The sequence below is a fragment of the Nothoprocta perdicaria genome, unplaced genomic scaffold, assembly GCF_003342845.1.
Source record: "Nothoprocta perdicaria isolate Ctin4 unplaced genomic scaffold, notPer1 scaffold_105, whole genome shotgun sequence".
In the NCBI taxonomy this organism is placed as follows: Eukaryota; Metazoa; Chordata; class Aves; order Tinamiformes; family Tinamidae; genus Nothoprocta; species Nothoprocta perdicaria.
This window is the reverse complement of record NW_020454150.1, coordinates 2,380,039-2,401,978: the sequence shown is the minus strand read 5'-3', so window position 1 is coordinate 2,401,978 and position 21,940 is coordinate 2,380,039. Positions and strand designations below refer to the sequence as shown.

Below are 21,940 nucleotides of genomic sequence, written 5' to 3'. Positions count from 1 at the left end.
CGCCGCGCCGCTGTCGGCCGCGCTCGCGGGCCCCTTCGCCGGCGGGCGCGTGGTGCGGCTGCACCCGGTGGTGCTCGCCTCCATCGTGGACAGCTTCGAGCGGCGCAACGAGGGCGCGGCGCGGGTCATCGGCACCCTGCTGGGTAAGAGGCGCCGCGCGCGCCGCCGCGCCCCGCGGCCCGGCCCGCTAACGCGCCGCGCTCCCCGCAGGCACCGTGGACAAGCACTCGGTGGAGGTCACCAACTGCTTCTCCGTGCCGCACAACGAGTCCGAGGATGAGGTAGGCGCGGCGGGAAGCGGCGGCTCCCCGCRCGCATCTCGGTGCGCCCGTAACGGCCGCTGCTCCGGCGCGTTTTCCAGGTGGCCGTGGACATGGAGTTCGCCAAGAACATGTACGAGCTGCACAAGAAGGTGTCTCCCAGCGAGCTCATCCTGGGCTGGTAGGTGCCCAGGAGCCACGCGCGYGAGCGGCTCCCATCGCTCCGCGTCCGGTCGCGGGCCGCAGCGCGGTCTGAGCGGCCGCCGCAGCTCCTAGCGGGAAGCAGCGCTACCGGGGATGGTCCGCGRAGGCCTCAGGAGGAGTCTGTGTCACATCAGCTGCAGGCCGGGAATAGGTGGGAATGCTTGTGCTGGGCCAGGCCACAATCTATAGGATGCTGTGGGGCCAGAGCCTGACTCCAGGCCTCAGGGTGTGTGGATGCAGGGGGTGCTTTCTCAGTCTGTCCGTTATCTTCTCTGATCTTGGAAAACTGAACGTTTCTGTGCCTGTGGAGCAAGAGTCTGTAGGCACAGCACAGTTGCCTCAAAACCTTTTAATGGCACCGGGACATGTGTTGGTTATGCACGTGCTTTCCTGTGCGTATAGGAGGCTAGCTGCAGAGCGGCTAAAAGATCTGGATTAACAAGTCCTGCCTCTAGCATTCACACGTGGAAGATCTACTCGAATGCGCATGGCTGTAGTCAGTTGACATGCCTTGATTCACATTGAAATAAGGAGTKGGTCCAAAGCTAGTGAGAAGTGCTTGACTCTCGGGTGTCTGATAGCAGCTCTGTTGACTCTGTGTGGCTGCTCCTAGAACACTGGCCGTATGCAAGTTCCTGGTATGCCTGGGCTCACACTGCAGTGCCTGCAGGTCCGGAGCAGCTGCCTGTAAAGCTCCAAATTACCTGGCTGAAACACTGTATCTGGCATGATTCTGCAGCTCCGTGTTTGGGAATTAGTGTTGAGGATACAATATCCTCGATATATAACAAACCTTGGGAACGTGAGTGTTGGAAGAACAGCTCCTTATGTTTGTGTTTGTGCAGGTATGCGACGGGTCACGACATCACTGAGCACTCGGTCCTGATCCACGAGTATTACAGCCGGGAAGCGCACAATCCCATCCACCTCACCGTGGACACCAGTCTCCAGAACGGACGCATGAGCATTAAAGCTTACGTCAGGTACTTGGGGAAGCTGCGTTTTGGGGAAGGCTGTATTTGGATTACAGAGAGCAGCTACATCATGATAGCAAGTGTAATGAGCTGCAGGGTCCCACGGAGACAATAATGTGTTGAAGTTGTCAGACGGRGTTCATGGTTTTCTTCCTACTGGAATGTCTTGACTATCATAAAGAAGCTGAAACACCTGACCTGTCGTAAGATGGCTTTGTTAACCTCGTTTCTGGGCATTTTAGTTGTCAGTATAATTAACACAGAACAGCATCTTCTTGGTTAGTCTTTCTAGTCCTTCTCCTCCTCCATTTTTATCCACTGACAATAGAGGCTAAATACTGAGAAATGCAACTATTCCACCTCGCTATTCTTCTTCTTACTGAGTGAAGATCTCTCCTCTTTCCATAATAGAGGCCTGACCTTTCCCTCTAGCAAAAATCATGCTGTTGCCTGACTATGCATCTCCAAAAAAAGCTGTTCCACAGCACYTTCCATACTGAAAGCATAAATGAACTTCAGGTAGATAGATCGTAGAAATAACAAAAGGGTTGAGTGCTTCACAGTTGAATTTTTGTTATCTTTATTTTTGTTCCTTTTGTTCCTGGCCCCAATCATCCTTCTTTCAATTATCAATGCTGAAAACTCGGATGTTTTCATCTTTTTTTTTTTTTTCTTTTTTCCCTAGTGCTCCAATGGGGGTCCCTGGCAAAACTATGGGTGTGATGTTCACACCTCTAACAGTGAAGTATGTTTACTATGATACAGAACGGATAGGAGGTGAGTTTTATTCTTCTTATTACGGTCCTAACCAGAATTGTTGGTACTTGTTGGGGAATCAGAGGGATCTGCAGTTCTGGGATTTATGGCTGAGGGCTACATTGCAAGATTGCTGCATATTCACGCACACAGATACTTCTGTTTGTGTTTTACTGCCCCAAATAGCAAAGACTCTGTTTCTTCGTGCTGTTTTTAAACATTGTTTGAGCAGGGGTACTTCACCATCACACAATACAGTGAAGACACTGATGAAGGTGGAGCGATATTCTGGGTGTATGGCAACACGACTGCAGAACAGAGTCACRCTGTAGTAGCAAAACACTCTGGAAGACAGGATCACATTAATTTTAAGACATGAGCTAGCAAGATAATGTTAGCAAATGGAAATGACAAGTAACTGTAGAACTGGGGAGAGGGAGACAGAGGCTGAGAGCTCCCTTCATTGGGATGGTAGATGTATCATGTTTCAAGAAGTTATTAGCATTTTTTTCCCGTTGATTGTGAAACAATGTTAATCATTGTTGATTTGTTAATATTTGGGGATCACAAGTATTTCATCTGAGTTTGCACCACAGTTAATAAATGGCAAATACAAATCCAGGCACTACTGACTTCTAATAGTAGTTCTCTGAATGTTGCATGTAACTTCTGAGATTACTGTAAAGAAAAGGGATTTAAAAACTCTGTGTGGGGTGGAGCAGGTCTGGCAGCAGTAGGGGAGAAATGCATAGTTTTTTTGTGGCAGTCGTTTTTYCTTCACTGATACTTCTTTTGCTTTCAGTGGATCTTATCATGAAGACCTGTTTTAGCCCTAATCGAGTGATCGGCTTGTCCAGTGACTTGCAACAGGTGGGATCAGCCTCGGCCAGGATCCAGGATACCCTGACCATGGTACTGCAGTATGCAGAGGATGTACTGGTAAGGCAAACCTTTTGTGAGCCAGCAGATGAGCTTGGAGGTGGCTTGTGTGTCTTTTGTTTTTCATTTGTGTATTCTCTTTTCTGTGCTTTAGTTTTGAGTTTGTGCCAYGAGTTTTGCTCACGGTGTAGCTTTGCTTTGTTTTGTTTTTTCCTGCCTGTACCTAGTCTGGCAAAGTGGCTGCTGACAACACTGTTGGGCGATTCCTGATGGACCTTATTAATCAGGTGCCAAAGATTTCACCAGAGGACTTTGAGACAATGTTGAACAGCAATATCAATGTAAGTTTGGTTTTTACTTTCTTCAGTGTATTGCCAGCAGTTTTGAATGTTTGTCTTGCAGACCAGAGTTTGCCTATGGTCAGAACAAACTACCTTTTCATATTGACATTTTAATAGCAATTATAGCTTTTCTGTAGTTCTGGTATTTTAAAGCTGAGTATCAATAAAGGAACACCATAATCTTGCAAACAATTGAGAGAATGAGTGTTAAAGTACTTAAGAACTCATTTAATGCAGTATGGATTTGAAGGATAATTGCTGCCTTGTCAACTCTATTTACCTGATCAAAAGTTCTTCTGTCTCATGTAACAGCCTCATTAGGTAACACTTTAGGCATGAACAAGGTTTTAGCGCTRTCTTGTCTCCTTAACAACTTTTTACAAAACTAAGTTTCTGAACCTGTTGTTCACCCACAGTCTGAAAGTCTGGAAGTAATTTTTAATTTTGCTCATACCCTTTGACTTCCTTGGTTAACATGGATGAACTCAAGGTTAAAATTTCACAAGCGATGTTTCAAGTCCCAGGAATACCAAAACATTCTTYCTCCTAGGGAAGTATTTGTCAGGATAGGATCTTCAGGACTAATGACAGTTCTTCAGGTGTTTGTAAATTACGTTAAAGGGGTGAGAAATTCTCATCTCCCTGGCAGGCTGCTGTCTTTGCTCTTGCTAATATTTCAATCTTTTTTGTTTTCTCCCTTGTTCTTCTCTCAGGACTTACTGATGGTGACCTACCTGGCAAACCTCACACAGTCACAGATTGCTCTCAATGAAAAGCTTCTGAGTTTATAAAGAACCTTCTGCCATCCTGTACTTCAAAGAACTCGAAGAAGAAACAGATACTCTTCTGTGGTGGTGCAAATATTTGTTGGACAGTAATTTAATTACCTAGATGACTTGGTTTACATCTTTGTTTTCATTTCCTTGGAAGTCCCTAATATGATTTAGGAAATGAATTGAAACTGCCTAACATTTATTTGAGCCAAGTGTTTTAAAGTGGAACAGGTGAATCTTTTTCGCCTACTTTATCTATTTGTATAACAAAATACAGCTTTACTCTAAGCATGTATTTGAAATAAAAGTTCCATTCCATTGGCCAGAACGCCTTCTCTTAGTGTAATCTCTTCTCCCTTACTATATAGTGAATATCTTTTTTGAAAGGAGAAAAAAAAAAAAGATGCAAGGTAACTCAAAATTTGTTTTTATTTTTAATTCCTTCAAGCTTTAATGCACAATCCAAGTGTGGCTTCTCATCCTGAACAAAATATGCTCTTTGGGGGGACTGCAGAATGGTCTCTAGGCTCAGCAATGGTGCTATGTATCTGTCCTTSAGCGACAAGGTAGTGACAGTGTATGAGACAGCTGAGTTTACACTGTATTTACACTGCAGTATTGTTGCTATGCATGTCTGATCCTTCGAGAAAGGGCTGAATTTGGACATGCTAAATACATGTGACCAAAGAAAATTTGTGTTTATCCGTGTTTCCCTGGATAGGGGAAGAATGCTGAATTGCTAAATTCGGTGTATTTAGCAGATACTTTTGTTGCTCTTTTCTCTGATTCCCGGTATCCACTGATTTTTTTACCTTACAATGGAGTTCCTGAATCAAAAACTCAGTTCTCTATCTTGACCACATCTTGACTTGCTTTAGATATACCTAAATTCATTTCTGAGATTCTYCATGCTTTTGATTCCCCTGTCCTCCTTTGACTTTGCTAAAGGTCTTGTTTCCTGCTCTTCCTGGTGTGATGTTACAGGTAGCCATCATACTGCAGCCTTTGTTTTGCTAGATTAATGCCTTCTCTTGGGATGCCCTGTGCACGTGTTAATCACTTAGCAGCCCACTTCATCTTCAGTCCAGTYTTTCTGGAAATTCAGCTAATAAACACCATATCCATATTAGTGTATAAAGCAGTGGCTAGAAAAAGACATTAATACTTTTCAGTCGTTTCCKTGTTTGTTTTTGGATTCTGTTACTTAGTGTGACCGAATACCTCAATTCGTCAAATCTCTTCCCACAGCTGTCGTTTGCAGATCAGCTCCAATCTGCCGTGGAAATTACTACTTTAAATACATGACTTGGCATTATGTCAGGTTTTAACTGAAAAAAGATCTTTTCTAAGATATTATAATCATCTCCACTTTTCTCCTTGTTTGCATTATTCTCAGTATGAACAATATCTCATAGTTTTGTCAGCAGATACTAGCTTTTTCATAGCTTTTATGTTGTACTCACTTAAGAAGAAGAATTTGGAACTGATCCCAAACCAACTTAGCAGAATTCTACAAACTCCCATTTCAATATGGCCTTTGTTCTTATTTACAAGTTCCTTATCCTTGCTCATGCTCATTTCTGTCTTCTCTGGTTTTAAGTCTCCTCTGGTTTAAGTCTTCTCTTGTCAAGTCTTCTGTGAATGCCCAAATAATTTATACCAAATTCCTCACTTAGAATGTATATTGCGATAAGGTGACTCACTATGTCCAGTGAGTGTCTTTGATAAGCAATATATTTGGTTGTGAGCCTTCTAAAACATTAACTGTTCTACTTTAAGCTCYTTTTTTCCTACTATTTGCAGTTTGATAAATATAAGGAAAAAAAAAAAGGTTCTGCTGTCAGAGTTACAGTATCACTTACTGATTATTTCAGTATATTAGGATGAAGGTCAGTAAGTTTGCCTTGTTGAGTCACATTTCTTTGTGTTATATTTATATCTGCTACAAAGAGGAAGTAGTGGTGTATCTGGCATATGTGTGAAGCTGTAGGCATATGCCATGTACTCTTGATCAAACTGAAATGCATGGTTTTGGTCAGTAGGGTGAATAAGTTGCTGGTGAAAACTGTTGGATGTGCTGCTGTTTTCAGGGGTAAAGCACAACCGTCTGCTCTTGCTCCTTGCACGCCCGGAGAAGGGTGTGGTTTTATTTTCAGTGCGGTTCCACCCAGCAGAACCACGAGAGCGGGACTGCAGCTCAGCTGTACGATGTGCCCAAAATCGACATGTTGGCACTATAGTGGGTGGAGGCCTGACACGCTCCGCTGCGCAGCGGCTCTCACTTGAGCAGCTCCCCAAACACCTGGATCCTCAGGTGATCAGAAGTCGCTTTACTCCCTGTCCCCCTGGAAGGTTAACTCAACAGCTGACTGACTATCCACATTTTAATTACTGCAGTCACAAGGCAGTGTGACAGGGAGAGGTTTTTTAGTACATAGTTTAGACGTGGATCACTGCAGTAGCCTGTTGGTTTGCTGTACTTTGACCTGTGCTTCAAGGATGAATAAATCTTGTTGCTTACTGCAAAGCATGCTTTTTAGCTGCACTGACTGAAACATATCATCCAAAGTAATGTTTTGTATTATTCAAGTGTTAAGCAGTATTCCAACCTATATAGCATATAGCATAGAAAAGCACCACTGCATTGTTATCTATGTCCCAACAGTAAACCTGCTTTGAAAAAGAAGTTTTGTTTTTGCTCTCCTATTGATAGCACTCAGGATGGTTATGTACTCAAGATAAAAACCCCTGCCGGAATTCTCTCTGGTATCATATATCTTAGCAAAAGATATAAGGATATTCCAAAAGCGAGGAGCAGGAATGTTTGTTTCGCTAAGCTGCTCAGTTTTCCAATAGTGGAGGTTTGTCTTGATTCTCTGTGGGGACCTCAGCAGCTTTCCTAAAGGTGCTGGTTTGAGCTATTGTAGCAAGTCAGGGGCTTTCCTTGAATACAAGGAGTGCAGTTACACAACCACAATGGTTCCATTCCATGCTGTAAAATAAGTCGTTCTGGGGGATTCTTGTTTATATATAATCATGTAGTGCATTTAATATTGACTTCTATTTCTCAAGTTACTGCTTTAAATGTTTTCTTTTGCTCTTTTCTCACTTGCTTGTGGAAACCGATTCCTTCCCTGAATAGCTCAAATCCAAGCAGCCTGCTAAATCAGATGAAGTGTGTATTTTATAAAGGTTTTTGGTTCTCAAGGGAACAAGGATTTGAACATACACCTRGCCTGAAATAAATGAGCTTAACACAGGTGAAAACAGAGTAGACATACACTGGGAATGTCAGCTGAAGAATGCTGCAAGGATTATTAAATTCTTAAAATTGTTGCTAATATACTCTGGGCAAACAAGGGAATTAAAAGCCCAGCAGTGCTGAAGATAGGTCACTGTTCAAATTCTGCGTGTGCTGTTGGGTGCTTTTCATCTGAAGTGGGCAAGCATGGTAAATTATTACCAACCTATTTTCTGCTGCCTGCACTTAATGCCATTTTACAGACAAGTAGTACAGTGGCTGTTTTTTCATCTAGTACTTATGCACAGCACCAGATTAGGGAGGAAAAACAGCTTTCTTTTTGCATGGTCTCTGAACTACTTGCATATGCTTATCATAACATACAACAAAACGCAGAGGGAAATTGCCTTGAATAATTACAAGCATAACATGGGTGCATCCTTCATAGAGTGCCATCTTGCTGCTCAATTTTTCTTCTGAGTAATTGGCCATAAGGTAAAGGAAGGAATAATGATATGTATTGCAATGTTTATTCATAGCATGCTTAGAACAGACAATACATTTAAAGCACTAAGTGCACGCTGCACAGTAACTAGTCATGTACAAATACCTACAACTGAGATGTCCTTCTAGAAGAATCAGTCTAGTAGTCAGGACAGTCCTACCCTTAGTCCTACCTTGGGACCCATGTGGTGATCCTCAACTACATAAGAAGGCCCCATTTTTCCATCTCCACTAATGTCCTTGATGCATTTTGCCAATTAGACACTAGTCTGGGGACCTGGCTATCTTGGCTGGCTACCTGCCAGTACTGGACTTGATTTACAGCCTCATATGTTACTGGATAATAAGACGTAATTTAAAGCCTTTTGCAGAGGGGCTGAATTTCATTTCAGTGGTGTCATAGGGAAACTGCAGTCTGGATTGGAGGTACTCCAACCCCCCCACCTGGATGCGATCCTGTGAAGTGCTTTAGGTGACCCTGCTTGAGCAGGGCGGTTGGAGYAGACGCTGCCCAGAGGTCCCTTCCACCCTCAACCTGTGTGTGTGATTCCTGTAGAGGGTGAAGGGGCCCTTGCCGGTGTTTGGGGTGCTGAGGGCCTCCTGGCACAGCTGGCGTCGCGCTGTGCTCGTTTCTGTGGCGCCGGGGTACGGCACTTACCTCCTGGGCGCGGGGGAGCGCCGGCCCCGCGGCCGGAGGAGGGCAGCAGCCTCGCACGGCGGAGCAGGGCTGCGGGCACGGAGCAGGGCTGCGGTTAGCCCGGCCCGGCCCGTGTGCGCGCTGGGCGCGGCGGCCCTGCCCGGCGCCGCGGGCCGGGGCGGACCCGGGGGCGGAGCGGCCGGTGCCGCCCGGCCCCACAGCCTCCATTTTGCGGTGCAGCTGCGGGAGAGCGGCCGGAGGCTCCGCAATTCCGTTCAGGTGAGCGGCGCCGGGGGCGGGGGACACGGCAGCCGGGCCCGCGCGCCTGCCCAGCCCAGCGCGGCAGCCGCTGCACGGGCCGCCCCGCCGCGCGAAGCGGCAGGTGCCCGGCCGGAGCCGCGTCCCGAGGCTCGCGCCCCCGCCGCGACAGCGGGACTGGGTAACTCTCTACCTGCCGCCCTGCCCCGCGCAGCGCCGGAAGGGGCGAGGAGCCGCCGCTCCGGGACGGCCGCCGCGCCCCGGCGGGGGGCGGTAACGGCCGGCGGTAACGGCCGCCGCGCGGCGGCAACGGCCGCGGGCGCCGCCCCGAGCCTCGCGGGGCCGTTTCAGCGCCCCCRGGAAAGGGCGAAGCCGCCGAGCGACCCCTGCGACGGCTTTTAAACGTCCCGAAGCGCACTCGGCCGGGCGACCTGGTGACTCACTGGGCAGGGCTTAAATGGCCCAGGTCTGCGCAGTGCGGAGCCGCTTCGCGTGACTGCGCCGAGGAGACCCGGGTGGAAAAAGTGAATCAGTTCCAGTGCTCATGGGCTCTCGCTTCGGTTGTAAAAGTAGTAACGGCAGAGCCTCAGTTCTCCCTCGGGATGCACCGAGATAAACAGGGCTGCGTGCTGGGGAAGGAGCTGACTTACAGCTGATAAACTAAATCACACAATAGTAAATGTTTATCTKCTGAAGAGCACATATGTACACATAGAGCTGTTTCAGGAATTCTTCAGTAAGAATCAGAAATATGAGATAGTTTTGATAACTTTTTGATTGAAAATGAAATGTTGGAAACGTTCATCTTAAACAAATGATCTTACTCCAAAGTCTAAACTTTGGTGTAGTTCAATATGCTTAAAGCCTTGCTGAGTCCCATTTATTGTACAAGTTAAAATGTACAGTAACAGCTGAGTTGCAGGCACCAGCTGTTGGCTTTGAAAAGCATTTTAGCGCAGTGGAAGTGCTCCCCTCTGCACTGCAAGCTGTGCAGGCTGAGCAGCCCTCTCTGCTTAGTAACACAGCTTCAGTTGAATTAAATGATGTTAAAAAAAAATCAGCTTTTTGATTTAATTTGTGTTGCGTTGTGTTGCATCAGCGCTGACGTCCGACTCTATCCAAGCAGGAAGAACAAAGAGCAAAATCAAAAGGAAATGTGGCTTATTGAAACTCCTGGAAGGAGTTTGCAACCAGAATTAAGTAACAGAAACAGCAGAAGAAATGTGTTGTTGAAGTCAATTCAAGTAGCTGTTAATAATAAATATTGCTACAGGTATTGGTTTAAGGTGTTTCTTAGGGAAATAAATAACAATTACCAGTGTTTATGATTATAGCTTAGATTTAAAATTAACCTCACCTGTTGTTCTCCCTTAAGGCATTTAGAAAAACCACTTAAGAGATGATTCAAGTTGTTTATGAAGTGAGAGTTGTAAAACTATTACACTTTCAGCTTTAGTTTAACACAGTTGTACTTTTCTAAAGGCTTGTCTCATCGTTTACTTGAACTAATGTACCCTCACTTTGAATGTTTTCTGCATTAATTCTGGGATGTTTACTTCTCTAAACAACTGTTGCCTTCATGGTACGCCATAATAAGAATACTGTTTTCAGATCTATGTTTTGGTTCAGGGAATACCTATAAACACTGAACAATCATTAGCTGTATTGTGTCCTTTCTTATTTATCCCGTTTCCCTTGATTTGTGCAGATAAGGTATGTGTTGTCTTATGAACATAAAGGAAATAATTTCCCRTCCCTCATCGGGGGCATCTTCCTGGTCAGCATTAACATGGTTTATCCTTCTGCCATTAAGTGTTCATTAGGTGGGCAAATGACCTTGAAACTCTGTCCAAATGAATGGAAACATGGCTGAGCCCTGTCTTCTTCCACTCCTGCTCTCTTGAGTCCCTCTATTAAAAATGGGACGTATTGTCAGGAAACAGATTTTTTTCTACACAAATGAAATAATGCTGGGTATGGCAGATAAGATTTGGGGGTAAATGGGGAGTGTTTTGGAAGCTGACAAACTGAGTTTACTCTCTGATGCTTCCGGGTTCATTATTCTGTTCAAGCACAAGGGTGTTAATATTTGGAAGTAAACAGCTGCACAGAGTACTTGCAAAGAGGTTCAACTCACCCTTGTTCAGGAAGAGATGATAAAATAGCAGCCCGAGGGTCTTTAAGCAGAGAAGTGATCCTCCTGTCCCAGCCCGAGCAGCCCCTCACCAGTGTCTGCCAGCTCAGGCTAAGCAGAGCGGATGTGAAGGTGGTTTCTGTGCAGGGATCCCTCCAYCCCTGCACATTTTCCACCCGCTTTCCCTCTCCAATGACCCTTATGCAAGAAATGTGAATGTTTCCCATCTAGGAGGACGATTTTGGCAGAAGAGTCAATTCAATGATGAGATTCATGCATGCTGAAAAAGTAGGCATCTGTCTTTTGCCTGAACTTTCCCTCCCATTTCTTGCATGCCTTTCATGCAAGTTTCCATTATGCTGACAGCTTTAAATGCCTTTAGCAGCATAACTGATATTTATATAGTTTTCTTATTTTTACATATCCACTTGGGATTAAAATTCAGATCTTCACACACCGTTTTAATGGTGCACTTAGCACCGTGTGGTGGAGTTTGATTCTGCAGGAGGGTCCGTGTTGGTTACAGAGTCATTTCTTATGTTTAGTAGGAGTCAGAGGGATGTGAAATCCTGAAAGCAACTCAAAGTTCAAAGTAAATGAAATGAGGTTGGTGAGTCACCCTGGCCCTCCCATGCTTGAGCACACAGTTATGATTTGGTAGTAAGCCTGGTCTGATCATGCCCTTGTAACAGCCGGTCTGATTTATGGTGTGTTTGTTTTTAACCTCCAAAACTGCCCTTTGTTGGCTGGCTTCTAAGCTCCAAGTAATCTCATTCTGATTTGGGGCTGTCTCAGATAACCATTCAGATAACCAGCCCTAAGCTTCCTTGCAAATTGCACAATGTAAGCATTATTCTACTCTTCGTTTTAATCAAATTATTTGATCTTTCTAATTATTGTTCACTGTTTAACAGTGCATATATCTATTTCATAACTGTAGACAAAAGCAGTTAATAATGAAAACCACATTTCTAGCAAATTACCTTTTTACACAGCAATAGGGAGGATGCTACTATGCCAGATCTATGCTACTACACCAGCCCTATGCCAGAGCAGAAACAGAAGAGTTAGACTTGGAAAAGGCCCCACTTCTGCACTGCCTCAAGCATCTCAAGGTCCGTAACCCTGTAGTGCAGAATTCTTTGTGGAGGTTCAAGCCTCTTATAGGGTAATTAACTTACCCTAAGCAGGGATGGCAGGTAATAAGAGAACTGATGATACTTCCCTTCTGAATCCTGCTTGCTACTTGCAAGTTTGCTTGCCATCTGTGTAAAGAAAGGAAAGTTTTTATGGGGTTAGTAGCTTACAAGTACTCCTGAGCACTACTGCATATACTAAACGTATTAACAAATGATATAACGGGTAATTAATTAGCAAGCAAACAACTCTACAAACTCATATGTAGTACTGTTCAAGTGAAAATCTCTTTCTTTTCCAGAATGTCATACCCAGGTTATCCCCCTTCAGGCTATCCTGCTTTCCCTGGTTATCCTGTAAGTATGGTTCTTAGATGTGTTGCATGCCTAATATATTTATATGCTGTGAATACCCATTGCTGTGTCTGTGTAAATACCAGCTGTCAGTTCACACAAGGTATATGCCCTGTAGATGATGCTCTTGCTTTTCATCCCCACATCCCTGACAATGACCTTACATTTGAGATGAGCAGGGGAAGTAGAACTGGGCTTTTCTCGGAGGTGCAGTGTGAAAGAGCAGCAGGCAGCAAGCGCGGGCTGCAGCAAGGGGAATTGTAATGGGATTCAGGAAAACCCTGTCCGCACCGGCATGGTTGAACTGTGGAAGCAGAGAGGCTGTGGAGTCACTCTCCTCGGAGACTTCAAGTTCAAAACTTGCCAYGGCCTCGAGCAACCTCATCGAACTCCTGAGCTGGCTCTGCTGGCTCTGCTCTGGAAGGGGATGGGGCAGCAGCCTGCAGAGCTGCCTCCCCCTGCAGCAGTCTCTGAGCTGGTGCAGGGGCTTTTMCAACCAGGGGGACACGTCGGGAAGCCCTCCCATGCAGGCCCTGTGAGTTCTGCTCCGGCTGCTTCACGTGCTTAGCCTGATCATGGTATTATGTACACATACGTTTTGGTAGCGTGAGCGGTTTTACCCTAAGGTCCTGTTAACAGAGGTACAAACAGCCCGTTTTCCTTTCAGCCAACAGGCCAAGAGTCTGCCTACCCGCCCGCCGGCCAGTACTCCTATCCGGCCGTTCCCGGAGGATACCCGCCGGCGGGAGCGGGGGCCTATCCCGCGGCCCCGCCGAGCACCGGCTATCCTGGCGCGGCAGGATACCCCGCGCCGGGGGGCTACCCCGCGCCAGGGGGCTACCCTGCGGTGCCGCAGCCAGGAGCAATGCCGGCCTACCCTGGAGGTAACGTCCTGCGGGCTCAGCTCTGTTGTAGCCGCTCCCTGGGCTTGGTACGAGGTGTGAAGAACAGATGTGTTGAGTAATCACTTCAGGTGGTAGTATTTAGACAGCCAGACAGACTGATGTGCAGCAGTAAATACGTGTTCATTGATACCTTCATGCCTTTGGGTTGCTGGCCGCTGCAAAGACAGAGAAAAGAAGTCATAGGTTGCCATTAATCTCTTTTCTGATTCTGATCAGTAGCCCAGTTGATGGGTAAAACGAAGCGTGCTAAAGTCTCTCCTGTCCTCCTAGCTCCTACGGGCCCCGGCTTTGGCGTGCCTCCCGCTGCCCCCGGCTTCGGTGGCTTCCCGCAGCCTCCGGCCCAAAGCTATGCTGGAGGCGGACCCGCGCAGATCCCAGGTATGYGGCGTTTCCCTGTCCTCGGGAAGAAATTTTAAGCATCCAGAGTTGCAGCAAGATACTCCAAGATGGGTAGTTACGGATTAGGCCCTCGCTACTAGCTGGTGAGGTTCAGATGCTGTACATGCCCTGCCATCTTTCTGGACAAGAGCTGGTACATCAAGGATACCAACATTTAATGGGGAGAGATCCTACCAGCTACCACGGCATCGTTAAATTCAGCATTTCTAGCATTGCTCTGTTGATGTTCATACCCGAACACTTCTGCAGCTTACACTTGGCAACCTTCTGAAGGTGAAGAGCTGATCATTACAAGTTTCATTACTTAGGAAATTGGGGGGTTGTGCATTGCCACAGCTGTCACTTAGCAAGTCAATAAATGGTTGTATTTTCAATTAGATAGCATTTACATAGTAATAAGAAACATAATTCCTTTCATCTTGTTTCTGAATTTCTTTTCAGTAGGATATGGTGGKGGACAAACACCGTCACCAATGCCTGGCCCGGTATGTGCTGTTTCCTCTTTTACAATCAAACTTCTCTGGCTTCTGTAGTTTTCTCTCCTTTTTAGAKCTGTTGGCAGAGCAGTGTATTCACAGCTGGTTGGGTGGAGGAAGCTAGGGACAGAAGGTCGGGACATGGGGAGGACACATGGAATAGAGGATTGTACTTCCTCCTGGATTCACTGGGGCTTTGTGTTAAAGGCAAAAAAAAATGGCCCAAAGAAAAGTAATTCATTGCTACTGCAATTTTTAGATTTAGGGTTTAGATTTACTCCTTTCTAATCTGCAGTTTGAAAACATAACTACATTTAAGCAATCATAGTTGCATACAGGCAATTTAGTATAGCTTTTCCCACAAAGTTTGGTGGATATCAAAGATTATAAACTGGTCCAGTTTTATCAAACAGCTTACAGAGTGACCAGCTTTTCTTAGGACTCCTCCAGCTGAAACTGGAAAGTTTCAATGCAAATCTGTTTTGTGAAGAATAACCAGCTCTACATGCTTTTCTTATTCTAAGCCTGCAGCAGCAGTTCAGTGTACCCAAGGCACAATTCAAGCTGCTCCAAACTTTGATGCTGGAAGGGATGCAGAAATTTTGCGCAAAGCTATGAAGGGGTTTGGTAAGTACATAACAGAAACTTACATTTCTACTGAGCTAGTTAGTGTGTGAATTCCATTTTCTTTCCCAAGTTTTTATTTAATCATATGTTTTTTCCTTTGAGCTTCTGAGTCAAAATTACTGGGGTTCTTTGGCAGAATAAGTTAAGTTGGTTGAAAAAAAAAAGATATGTTAGTCATGCATTTGTCTAACTATGCCAAAATGCATAATTACAAACTGGACAGCCTTGGAGAGTTACTGAGTTCTGAAGTACAACTGCCCTTCTGTTTGCAAGGAACGGACGAGCAGGCCATCATCGACGTCGTAGCGAACCGCTCCAACGATCAGAGGCAGAAGATCAAGGCAGCTTTCAAGACTATGTATGGCAAGGTATGGTCACTAGCTTTGTGACTCAGTAAACGAAGGCGTAATCCAGCTGCTGCTGCAGCTGCCCCTTCAAGCAATTGCTGATCAATTTGCTGCACCCATATTGTGACTCCCTTCTTGTGTTTGTAATTGGACAGGATTTAATTAAGGACCTGAAGTCTGAATTAAGTGGCAACGTGGAAGAACTGATTCTAGCCCTTTTCATGCCTCGCACCTATTATGATGCCTGGAGTTTACGTCATGCAATGAAGGTACAGTTTTACTGTGAACCAAGTAGGTTAAAACCATCTTAAAATGCTCATCTAGGAAAAGTAAGTTGGGGAGCAGTTAAAAGTGTATAAATTGAAGGTAACCACCTCCTCCTTGCTAGGAACAAGGTTTTGGGTTTTGAAAATATTTCTAAAATATTCAGTGTTCTCAGCAGAATGCTAAAAGAATATTTTCTCCTGGTCAGATGATGAATGGCAACAGCCATTCTTGCCCTTTTTTCATTTATTACACTGCTTAAAAGTTCCCTGGAGAGGGATCCCCTATAAATCCATTGCTGTCTATGCTTGAGTAGAGGTGGCCATGCCAACATGATGTGAAATAAAAACCAGTCACTTTCTGTTCTGGGGACAGTAAAGCATCATTGGAAAGCTCCTGCTGGTGCTCCGTGTTGAGGAGGCAGCCACATTTTGCATCATGAATGCATTTGTAAACTGAGTAAAGAAGGATTTAAGTGTGTATTTGCTTAAGTTTGTATCTGCATTAAGGGCTACCATAATTCTTTACCTTGCTCCAGCACACTCCCAGAATACGAATGTCAAAGAACTTATCTCCTTCCTATATCATCTTTCAGTTAAATTTGGCTGATACCATCATTATGGAAGCATATTATGTGGATATTTTTTAAACAGATGCAGAACTGAATGTTTCAGAAATCTTAATTCCATTTTAATTATACAGAAGACAGTGCATTCACACTGGAAGGGTGCTGGTGTGACCCTGTAGATGAGGCTTTTTTCACCATTAAACATACCCGAGTAGGAGGTGCTCTGCAGCGTGCCACCTTTTCCTGTGTCTGCAGGGAGCCGGCACTCAGGAGAGGGTGCTGATCGAGATCCTTTGCACAAGAACAAACCAGGAAATTCGAGAAATAGTGAACTGCTATAAATCAGAATTTGGAAGAGACCTCGAGCACGACATCAGATCTGACACCTCAGGACACTTTGAACGATTATTGATATCCATGTGCCAAGTGAGCTTTATATTCTCTCCTCTGTGTGTGTGTGTGTGTGTGTGTGTGTAAAATATATACAGACATCTGTATAAAGATATATATATTATCTATAGATATCTATCTATATATTTTTTGGTACAGTAATGGTGAACAGTCTGACTTAGCATATATTCATAATTGTTCCATAAATGAATTGCCTCTGCAGACTTAGCCTGAGTCACGTTCTATAAAAAATYAGCACTGGCTCATTAATTTCTTCCYYTCTGACCAGATCAGACCCTTTAATCCCTCTTCAGGGAAAGAGATATTTCTCATTTAGAAATCTGTGATGAACTGAGTGACCTAATTAAGAACTCTGTGTTCACCTCAGAGAATGTATTTTTGAAATACTTTGTTATGCAAACAAAGCTTTGTTATGTCATCAAATGGTACTAGAAGAAAAGCTCCCACATGCTGATGTATATTTTTGTGTGTGTATTTTTTAATATACATATATTCTTTCATCATTTGGGTGTATCCAATAGGATTAGCTTTATGGTGTGCAGAATACCCCCCCAAATAAGCTAAGAGGCACTGCAGGCCAAGACTTACCGGCCACGTCACAGGAGAGCCTCCCTTTTTCAGATCACTGGGATTGGGTGTGTGCTACTAATGAAGTCCAGTGAATGGTGGAGCCCAATTATACTAGGATTCTTTTGGTTAAAGAATAGGAACAACAGTGTTTAGGAAGAGATCTGCAGCAAATACATCTTCCCATATTTCTCTAATGATCCTGTCCATTCACTGCTGGAATTTGGGACACTTCCCAGTCTTGTTTGCCTCTACCTTAGTGAGAGGTCAGCTCTTCACTAGGATTAAAAAGTCAAAATCCACAAGAAAGCAAAACTTGAGAAGCTCATGCCACTAATTTTTATTTTGATAAATGCAGTACTTAACAGTAACTGACAACCACATCAATTTAAATAATATAATCACCACTATAGGTACCACAGTACTTGAGAGTTATGTATTAAGCCTACTTGACCGATAATGTTTAGCAATATCTATCCATGCATCAGTTAGCAAAAAGACAAACCTCAAAGCACATAAACTGTCACAGAAGCTCTGCTGCCACATTACAACTACAGCACGTGCTTTCTAGAGGCATTCTTACTTGAAATGAGCAAATTCCTAACAGAAGACCTGAGCGAGCTGAGATGTGCATATTCTGTAAGGTAATTCATTAGTTCATTTGGGGAGATTCCTTGCAACTTGAAGCCTAGAAGCAAATGAAGAGAAAGTTTATATTATTAAGGGAATAAGGGAATTTAGTACAGTTCCTGAAAAATGACTAGACTGATGTCTTTGCTTCAGGGTAATCGGGATGAGAATCAAACTGTGGATTATCAGAAAGCTCAGGAAGACGCTCAGCGTCTGTACCAAGCAGGTGAAGGAAAGCTTGGGACTGATGAGTCTTGCTTTAACATGGTTCTGGCAAGCAGAAGTTTTCCTCAATTGAAAGCAACAGTTGAAGCATACTCCAAGGTAGGAGCCTGGCACCGATGACAAATCAGTGTCGATGTATTTTGATTTCAATTTGGCCAGTGTATTTTGATTTAAAGATCCATTTGTTATTGCATTTCACTAGCCACATATTAATGTCACTTGTTTTCAGATTGCTAATCGGGATTTATTAAGCAGCATTGACCGAGAATTTTCTGGAAATGTGGAGCGTGGTTTGAAGGCTATTTGTAAGTGATAAGTTCTTCCTTCCCGTTACCCCTTAGGGATTCAAAGATCACTCCCTTCTTAACATTATTCAGGAGGATGCAATTCAGCGCTGGTCATATAGAAAACAAAAGCATAATCTGAGAATCTGCTAACAGAAAAGTAACTTTGATTAATCAAATTACTCCCTTCGAACCTAATTGGAGAACATAACCATTCATTTCATCCATTTTCCTGGCTTATAACAGTGAAACATTTGAAACATAGCATGATTTACTAATAGTGCAGAAAAGTGACCAGTACTCTGTGGAAATCAGTCCTGCGAATACTTACGAGGATGACACTATTTCTGTAGCTATGATTGGTAGGAAACTGCTGAATTAAACCAAATTTTTCAGATCATATTGTATGAAAGAGTTCTGTTGGAAAAACTCAGCTCTGAAGGTCTTGGAAGAGAATGGAGGCCTGTGTTTGGATGTGAAAAGTCTAACTGAAACAAGATCTATTCAAAAACTTTATACATCTGTATCTATATTTATGAAACTCTAGCAATGGAGCATAAATAAAAACCTTCTATCCTCCTATTATCCAGATAACTGCTGCTGGTTATCCAAGGAGAAGAAGTATTTAAATTCATATTTAGGAATTATGGCTTCATCAAACTTTAAGAAGCTCTTCCAGAAAAGCTAGCTATTAATAATGATAACTTTTCTAGGAATGGAACTACTTGGTCAGCTAGAAACCAAACGCAACTCTATAAACAATTCCTGTTATCCACCACAACAGGATCTCTACCAACACCTAGCTGTGGCTGTCCACAGTAAAAGTCCTGAATGGATCTTGCCAAGTATCACCACACAGCACGCAGTACTGGAACTAATCTTAACAATTAATTTTATTGCAGTGCAATGTGCTTTAAATCGTCCAGCCTTTTTTGCAGAAAGACTTTATTACTCCATGAAAGGAGCTGGCACGGATGATTCTACACTTATCAGAATCGTAGTCACTCGCAGCGAGGTAAGAAACTCTCTCCTCCTCTCCAGAACACAAAGACTTTGGATGTAGATTTCCCACGCAGCTAAAAGCTGTGCAAATAATTATTTGCACTGAAGCTTTTATTCTGCTCAAAACTGATGAACAATCTGGTTTAAAGATTTCATGCAATAATTATTTCTGGCTAGTACTTTCATCTCTGTTCCCTTTCCTCCCTATTTGTGGTGGTTTCTGCAATTAAGCAGAAGAACATCTGAGTTTTAAAGGTCTARCTACCCAAACTGGGGTACCACGGTAACATTTGGGAGAGGAGAGACAGGGAGACTGGGAGTTAAAATCAATATATGCTCAAGGCTTTCTGACCTTTTTTTTCCCCTTCTTTGCATAGATTGACCTTGTGCAAATTAAACAGATGTTTGCACAAATGTATCAGAAGACTTTGGCCACAATGATATCAAGCGATACAAGTGGTGATTACCGGCGTTTGCTGCTGGCAATTGTTCGTCAATAGAAGATTTTATGTTGTTGTTTTTTTTTTTTTTTTTTTTTTTTTTTTAAAGAAACTTAAGGACGTGTAGCATGTTTTATGCAGCCACTGACTATCCATGTGTAAAAGAATAATTTTAAACTTCGTGTAATCAAAAATGCCTTCTTGATTATTCAGAAAAGCTTTTTGCACTTATATTTGCCTTAATTTACAGCACATAATATTCTTTATTGTGCAATAAAAGATGTATCTTGTCTACTAGTCCTATACCTTRGTGCTTTTAGCCCAGACAAAACACCCTCCTCTCTGCCCAGCTCCTGCATCATTAAACGAACTCTCAGAAGACTCTCTAATATCCAGCATATTTACTGAAATAGCTAAAGTTTCCTGCTAAGCTGACATAGAAGACTGAGGCTTTGATATAAAGTATTTTACAACAACCCAGCCCCATTCTCTAGCATCCCTCTTTAATGCAACAAACAGCTTTGAGTTGTTTTTTAGAAAGCAAAACTGCTTCTGACTTCCACCTATAAATTTATCGGGAGCTTGAAGTCCAGCAGCTTGTAAGGTATGTCCTAACATTTCTAGCAAAATAGTTATCGAATTAGGTTAGTATTGTAAGGCATCCTCATAAAAACACTAAAACTCCATCTTTATTAAATCTTCAAATGAAAGCAGTTAAAATACTAGTTAATTCTAGTAAGCAACCCTTTCACAACTGTAAGACAAAAAGGATTCTATAAAACAGATGTCAAATTTACTATACAAAAAAGTAATTTATATTAATGTTCTTCAATAAAAATGGAACTTTTTCTGATGTAAAACTTAGAAATATCTTTCAATTTAAATGTGYTTAGTCAAATTAATAGTCTAAATAGGGACAAGAGAGAAGTACATTCAGTGGACAAGAACACATTCCACTCGATGTGACATGGATCACTGCTGAGATGGAGTAAGTAGTCACTGTGTCAAATACATTTCCAAGCTTGACCAAGATTCTCTTAAATTGTTTATTCCATCTTGAGCAAATTTCCCTGTAAGTTACGAATGTACTTTAGTGTTTAATAAGTAAAGCACAGTAGCATATCYACATCTTTTTATGTGTGGATAAAAATATTCCCATTTATTTATCATTCAAAACAAAGTGCTGAAGTCTGGCTCATGCATCCCACCACTATAGAAAACAGATAACTCGGGCTGTATTTCATCATGCCATTCATCTGTTTTATGGCGAGCTTTTAAGTTTAAGCTTGCATACCTAGGCAGGAGCGAGGCTGCTTCTGCCTGCYTGGCTCAGCAGGTGGCAGCAAGTTTCCTCAGCAGCACCAAGCCCTCACCAAGCTGAGAAAACCCTGCTCACTCCTGCAGCACCTTGGGGCCAGCCTGTGCATACAGATAAGTGGCAGCAGATAATGTTTGAACGCACGAGTCCTGAAGAGGAAGGGACACATCTCCCCAGGACCCACACAGCGTCCAGTGAGCCCCCTGCGAGGCAGAAGAGCATTCACTGCTCCAATGAAACCAGGAACCGGCTACATCTCGTGTGGCAGCAAGTTGTTCTCTCACCCGGAGCAGCACATGGCACATGGAGCTTTTTCTCCTTCCCAGTAACACTGAAAGCACAGAGCAAGCAGGGCCTGGCGCTTACYGTTTTCTGGGAGGGAGGGCATCATCTTTGCTCTTCAACCATGCAAGAATTAGAGACAGCTCCAGACTCCACCTTTCAGAAAGAGCAGCAAAAAGTATCAGAACTATGCATGAAATCATGAAAAATACTGTTTTAAGAGAGCTGGGAAATCATCCATTAGCACTGGCAAGGAGAAAGKTACCATCATCATCATCATGTGAATCTTTCGTTGCACCTACTGTTCTGCTTTAACACAACATCATGCAAAGACTATATGGCTCACTAATATGACTGTGCTTTACAAAAAGGAAAAGAAAAACTTACCATTGTACAAGCTGGTCTTCTGCACTCAGGCTTTAAGAATATTGTTTCCAATTAAAATGCGTCTACAATAAAGTAAAATCAAATATTAAAACTCAAATAGCAATAGTGTATCACTTTCTTACAATTATCATCTTGCTTCATCCTCATTCTCATCCTGTTCAGCAGCTTCTCATACTTAAGAGACTATACCAGAAAAGACTAAATCAAATAATACCTGCACTAACTTCAAGCAGTAGTCCCTCACCCAAAAAGCAACCTAAATAATTTCACTTGGTGTCTTCAATGCTCAAAACTAGAAACAGAACAGAGCTACTAAGAACATCCTTTCTGCAGAACCTGCTGACACTGCCCTTCCAG

The 21,940-nt window shown here is 43.5% G+C and overlaps 2 protein-coding genes across 2 annotated transcripts in view; both read left to right on the top strand.

Moving 5' to 3' along the window:
- EIF3F (eukaryotic translation initiation factor 3 subunit F) overlaps positions 1-4,382 on the top strand; it is an 8,878-nt gene extending 4,496 nt beyond the window's left edge. The window contains exons 2-9 of the mRNA XM_026044528.1: positions 2-143; positions 211-281; positions 362-441; positions 1,310-1,447; positions 2,124-2,215; positions 2,997-3,133; positions 3,301-3,414; positions 4,128-4,382. Coding sequence (XP_025900313.1) covers positions 2-143; positions 211-281; positions 362-441; positions 1,310-1,447; positions 2,124-2,215; positions 2,997-3,133; positions 3,301-3,414; positions 4,128-4,205 — 852 coding nt within the window. The 3' untranslated portion in view covers positions 4,206-4,382. The remainder of the gene's footprint in view (position 1; positions 144-210; positions 282-361; positions 442-1,309; positions 1,448-2,123; positions 2,216-2,996; positions 3,134-3,300; positions 3,415-4,127) is intronic.
- Positions 4,383-8,830: 4,448 nt separating this feature from the next.
- Positions 8,831-21,579, top strand: ANXA7 (annexin A7). The gene is made up of 13 exons (XM_026044273.1): positions 8,831-8,848; positions 12,400-12,454; positions 13,119-13,335; positions 13,627-13,734; positions 14,197-14,240; positions 14,756-14,858; positions 15,132-15,226; positions 15,361-15,474; positions 16,293-16,463; positions 17,799-17,969; positions 18,100-18,175; positions 19,057-19,169; positions 19,534-21,579. Exons 2-13 carry the CDS (start codon positions 12,401-12,403, stop codon positions 19,654-19,656), a joined length of 1,389 nt encoding a protein of 462 aa, XP_025900058.1. The 5' UTR covers positions 8,831-8,848; position 12,400; the 3' UTR covers positions 19,657-21,579.
- Positions 21,580-21,940: the final 361 nt, after the last annotated feature.